Source organism: Pagrus major, chromosome 4 (assembly GCF_040436345.1).
Source record: "Pagrus major chromosome 4, Pma_NU_1.0".
NCBI lineage: Eukaryota > Metazoa > Chordata > Actinopteri > Spariformes > Sparidae > Pagrus > Pagrus major.
This window is the reverse complement of record NC_133218.1, coordinates 3,370,540-3,376,539: the sequence shown is the minus strand read 5'-3', so window position 1 is coordinate 3,376,539 and position 6,000 is coordinate 3,370,540. Positions and strand designations below refer to the sequence as shown.

The following is a 6,000-nucleotide window of genomic DNA, read 5'->3' as shown; positions in this document are numbered from 1 at the left end:
AATACTTACTTACATTCCATCACAGGTAACTAGTAACTGAGGCTATTAAATAAATGAAGTTGAATAAAAATTTACAATATTTCCCTTTGACATGCAATGGTAAAAAAAGTAGCATAAAATGGATATACTAAAGTAAATTACCTCAAAATTGTATTCAAGTACAGTTCTTTAAGTAAATGTACTTAGTTACATCACTGGTAGCTATTAAATAAATGTAGTTGTGGAAAAATCACACTATTTCCCTCTGACATGTAGAGGAGTAAAGGTAAAAAGTAGTATAAAATGAAAATACTCAAGTAAGTTAACTTGTTTTTAAGTACAGTACTTAAATAAATGTACTTAGATACATCCCATCACTGGTAATTAAAGCTATTAAATACATGTAATTGAGTAAAAAGAACTACATTTCCCTCTGACATGTTGGGAAGTAAATATAAAAAGTAGCATAAAATGGAAATACTAAGTTGTTTTCAAGTACAGTACTTGAGTAAATGTACTTAGGTACATTTCATCACTGGTAGCTTGTAACCAAAGCTATTAAAAATGTAGATGAATAAAAAGTACAACATTTCCCTCCGACATGAAGGGAAAAGTCGAGGTAAAAAGTAGCATAAAATGGAAATACTCAGATAAATGACCTCAGAATTGAGTAAATGTACTAAGTTACATTCCACCTCTGGATTACCAGTCAATATGACTTTGCTCCTGCAGGTCTGAGGGCTGTACAAGCACCACCAGGCCTTCCCTTCTTGTCCCTCCCTGTAGTAACCGCTGGCATCACGTATCGTTGCCCCGGGACAGTAAAATCCACAGAAACGTGTAAGGTGGCCCGGGGTGGAGTCAGCAGCAGCAGCAGCAGCTCCAGCCTCACTCAGCACACTCAGATTTTCTAGCCTCCAGCTTCAATCACTCGGCTGTCGGAGAGGCCTTTATCCACACAAACTGAATGAAAACAGACGACATCTCGGACTAATTTTCACACATTTAATCGCTTTATCTCGACAGGAGATCAGAGAAAAATCAGGTAAGTGAAAACAGGAAGTAACTCGATGCTCTGTTAGCTCATTCTGCTGTGTCGCATTGACCAGACTAGGCAGCGTTTATTGTCTTTTACGACACAACCGACACATTTTGTAGCTTTCTATGAAAACTAAGTTTCCAGACAAGTTTTTACCGTGTTTTTCTCGTCTAAGAAGTAGTTCGGCTTGATAAAATGGGTCGTTTGCCTCTTAGCAGCAGCACGGAGGGCATACTTTAACTTTAGCGTTAGCTTAAACAGCCGAAGAGATGTAACGTTACTTCAAAACGTGATTTTTATCAACGTGGGAAGTCTTAAATGAATACATGATGGTGTTACACTGTGTAGGTGGTGATTGTGAACTCAAATCCTCTATGAAAACCACAAGAGGATGCTACTTTCCAGTGGTTTTACAGCTGAGCCGTTGTTAAGACACAGCTGTGATTTGCAATATAAGTGTAGTAACGTGCTAGCTAGGTAATATCCTCACTTTTATAACCACATATTGTTCTTTTAAGCTTATTTATTTACACACCAGTTGGTCAAACCAGCTGGTTTCTATGACACTGGTGTTTTTCCAGTCAGTTGAATGAGAGGGGTGGTCACAGGTGAGTTAATATGGCTTCAGTCGTGACTCACTTTATTCAGAAATTGAACCTGCTGAAGGACAAAAGGTTGTGTTCAGACTGGCAGCACACTCACATTCACATCAGATGACTTCATCGTCCAAGTCTGGACTAATACCTTTAATAAGTTCATTGGAAAAATAAAACATTAACAGATACAACAACAACAACAACCTATAAAATAGAGCAGAAGTATGGAGTAATTATCAGTGTGACTTTTATTTAGGCTTTTGGCTACTGACTGAATTTATCAGGAAGATCTGTGTGGCTTACTATCTCAACTAAACGGTTCACTTGGGGAACCCTGAAATGAATCCTGTAAAAAATACATTAAACAGATCAGATAAAACTGTAAACTGACGACATGCAGGATGTTACGACCCATACTCCATTATTGGGGCTGATGCTAATACTTTATCAATATATTGGCCGATGTACACAATAGAAAAAAAAACGACAACCACAACAACAACAATGCACTGAAACAACAACAATGCACGGAAACAGTAAAATTTAATGATTAGAAATCATCCCAAGCATCTTTTTCTAAATTGTAATCTCTAAAAAAAGTTTTCATATTGGCGCATATTGGACAACATACATGCCTATACTGATATATCTTTAAGAGGTCAGTATCAACCAACAAATATATCGGTTTTCTGTTTTTCACTATGCTGGATTTCTACTTCTGTGTGTGAATGGCAAATCAGACAGTCCTGTTAGATGTAGTGGGAAGTCCAATTCAAAGAGTGTCAGAGTGTTTTAGAGTCTGGTGTAGACAGTTGAGTCTAAATATTGGATTTGAGAATGAAATGTAATTTGAATGAAATATTCAAATGATCTAATTATTGATTACAATTATTGATTAATCTGTGGGTAATTCCCTCTATGGGAAGATGGTGAAAAATGTCCATCACAGTTTCCCAGAGCCCAAGATCACATCTTCAAATGTCTTGTTTTGTTCAACCAACAGTACAAAAACCCCAAACACTCACTTTACACTTCAGCAAAATAATAACATTGCAGAAACAAGAGCCAGAGAAATTTGAATGTTTCTTTTAAAAAAATAGGGAAAATGATTAATCAATTAATGTAAATGGTTGCAAACGAATTCTATCGATTGACTCATTGACAAAAAGACCAATCAATGTAGCTGTAAACAGTGCAAGAGCTATTTGACTTGTGTTACGCCCGCATGTTAGCCAAAATCATTATGTGCCTCTAAATGAAACAAATTGAAATGTAATTTGAATGTCATTGTTTCTTTACACCTCGACACATTTTGTTAAATCTAAGTTATGGCATTGCACGATTTTCATTTTCATTGTTGATTCATCTGCCGATCATTTTCGTCATTAATGGATTAATTATCTGGTCCATTAAATGTCAAGAAATGGTGAAAAATGTTGATTGAGCTCTGTTTCCGGAAGCTTAAAGTGCTGTTCTCTAATGTCTTGTTTTGTCCTCGACCCAAAAATAGTTGCTTAGCAATAGTTGCCTGAAAACAACTCATCTATTGCCACTAACCTACAACATCTGTAACACTTAAATAAATCTGTTTGCTAATGCAGATAATATAAACATTTCTGGACATGTTGTATTTCAACACTGTAATCTCTGAGGGTAGACGAGACAGCCATTAGCTTACTAAATTGATTCGTGGTGAGTGCATCAGACAGATGGCTCCTCTCGACTTATTTACCATCTTGTTTAATGTGCCCTTGAGTGAAGATATCACGTACGTTCACTAAAGCTAACACAACTGAATTCTTGTCCTCCGTGCAGAGGGGATATTTCTTATTTAGCGTTTTTCCATTTTTTAAAAGAAGGCTTGCAAAGAGTTTAAACATTTAACTTCCTTTCTTGACTCAGCTGTTTTCTCTCTGTCTCTAAAAAGCAGAGTGCAGCGTTGTCCATTAAGTCTTGTTTGAATTTAATTAACAAGATCACGCTAAGAGCGCCCGCCGTAACAGATGGTCAACAGACAGAGCCCAGACAGTCACCCTCACTCACTCATGCAGTGCTGCTCGCATCTGAATTGACAGTAGTGTACGAGGGGGTGGAGAGACGGGAGGAGGGGAAGAAGAGTTTGATGAGGCAGTCAGAGGAGGGCGAGTCTGGGCTTGACTGCAGAGAAGTGAGCCAAGAAGATTGTGGGGTGAAAAAAAGAACACAAGACTTGGAGAATAAAGATGACATGGAGGCAGCGAGGAGCAAGTGTTGTTATACGATGGGATCTATAAATCTTGCAAACTTCAAACTCAAGAGTTGTGTTTGGCAGCGTTGTGATGAAAACACTTTGAATTTTTAATACGGTGTCAATTACTGCGGTTTAGATACAAAGATTGTTGGAAAAGCTTCGATCTGTTTTCATTCCTGTTTTAAAAAAACTTCCATGACATCCTCTTTAAGCTGTCTCTGTCAAGCTGATTTAATGAAACACAACCTGCTGTAAGAAGAAGATGATTTTTGTTTCTAGAAGCGCTGGGTGTTGGTACCAGGCACCAGGGGAGCGGGTGGTTATAATTTCCAGCCTTTGGCCGACTCTCAGCTCCTACTCAGTGCTTAGTCATGGATCTCGCTGCATACACATGTAATAACTCAGCTCACTGATTCTGCCTACACAGCTGGTCCGATATTCACTCCCCCATGTTCTGCATTAGCCCTGTAACATCTCATTTGTTAAAAGCACCTCACAATAAAAGGAAGCTTGGCTTTTATTTCAGGCTATAGCAGCTACTGGCCTACATTGTGCTTATTTAGTTTAAGTTTTATATGGCTGTTGAATCAGTTTAGAGTTGCAACAATCAACAGAAATTTAATCTGCAACTATTTCGATTTTTGATTCATTGTTCTTGATATATGTTCAAATTAAAAAAAGAAAAGTTTTGTCCAGCAGTGGACCAAAACTTTGGATGCTGGCACAAGTATCAAAAACTTTAAACCATAACTAATGCTAGAAATGAGCTTTTATATTCTGTCCAAACAAGCTACCAGCCACAGGTAGAGTCATGTTTGTCACCTTTATCTTGACTGAAACATTCTTTTGTGAGAAAACTCAAGATTTTAGTGTTTGGTCACAAGCTGAGTCTTGAAGGGACTAAAAATAACCATTTCCTACTGTTTGATATTGTTTTATTTGACCTAATATCTACTGTCTTGTTCAGCATGGGGGCCTCTGAGGAGAAGAAGGAAACATGTGGAACCATCTGCCTGAAATACCTCCTGTTCGCCTTCAACTTTCTCTTTTGGGTAAGTTTCCATTCTGGCATTGTTGAGCCTGCACTGAGGATTTAATTGCCAAAGTGCTTGTGTTGGTCTGAAGTCCTTCTCAAGCGCCTGCATGTTTTGAGTTATGAGCCTGAGATTTTCCCCTAGATGCAGGCGTGTCTTAAAACATTTATGATCTGGATATTTTATTTCTCATATTTCTCTCTTTTGTCGGTTGGTTAGGCCATCATTTTTATTGGTTATAACAACATTTTACTCATCAAAATAATTGCTGAGATCTTGGAAAAAAGTGAAAAGAAGCCAAATGGGGCAAGAATCACAAGCAGTGAGACAGTCATACAGGTTAAAACACAGCCACAGGTCAGCCAACCTTCTTGTATTTGGAAGCAAAAACAAGGGAGAGTGGTCAGAATATTCACCAAACTCTTCGTTGTAAGCATGCATCACAGTTTACAGGTTCAACTTTGACCCTCTGTGTTTACTCTAATTTTGCACTCAGATTCCCTGACATTTTGGTGTGCTTTTGTTTAGAGTTTTACCTCCAAATGAGTTTTAGCAAATGAAATGACGGCTGAAACCTCAAAGTAAAACCCAAACTCTCCACTTGTATAATGTAGTGTGACATATATCCACTTTATGAACAGCACGTCCTTTTGCTTCTGGTGCCAACTTGACTGTATACGTCTATAATTATCTCTGTGCTTTTTCATCTGCGACTTTGCTAAAACACTTCACTTTTCACAGTTGGCTTTATATATATTGTTAATAGTTCACAATGTATTTTTGTTTATCGTGTTTCTAACATTTTTGATCATTTAGGTAATCACGTAGGTGTTTTTAACTAGTGTGGTCAGCTTTCTTAGCTGGCTTCCTAAAAAGCTCTGCATATACACATAATACAGTAGTAGAACCAGTAACCCTTCTGTCTGATTTGTGATTTAAATCCCTTATCCAGCAATGAGGTCTGAGCTTTACTGCTCGCTTTCATAAGACCGTGTACAGTCAATGACTTTTATTTTTGACAGCTCTTCCAACCATCAAGTGTAAAAAGAGCCATAGTGAATAGGGGTAGACCGATTACCTTTAATTTAAAAATGTGCTACTTTGGCTCTGATGCAACATCCT

General features: G+C 37.7%; 1 protein-coding gene across 3 annotated transcripts in view; it reads left to right on the top strand.

Annotated features, from left to right (window-relative positions):
- The first annotated feature begins 832 nt into the window (after positions 1-832).
- LOC140995198 (CD151 antigen-like) overlaps positions 833-6,000 on the top strand; it is a 35,328-nt gene continuing 30,160 nt past the window's right edge. For all 3 annotated transcript variants that reach the window (XM_073465163.1, XM_073465162.1, XM_073465161.1), the window contains exons 1-2: positions 833-1,024; positions 4,812-4,896. In XM_073465163.1, the coding sequence (XP_073321264.1) occupies positions 4,813-4,896 (84 nt within the window). In that variant the 5' untranslated portion in view covers positions 833-1,024; position 4,812. The remainder of the gene's footprint in view (positions 1,025-4,811; positions 4,897-6,000) is intronic.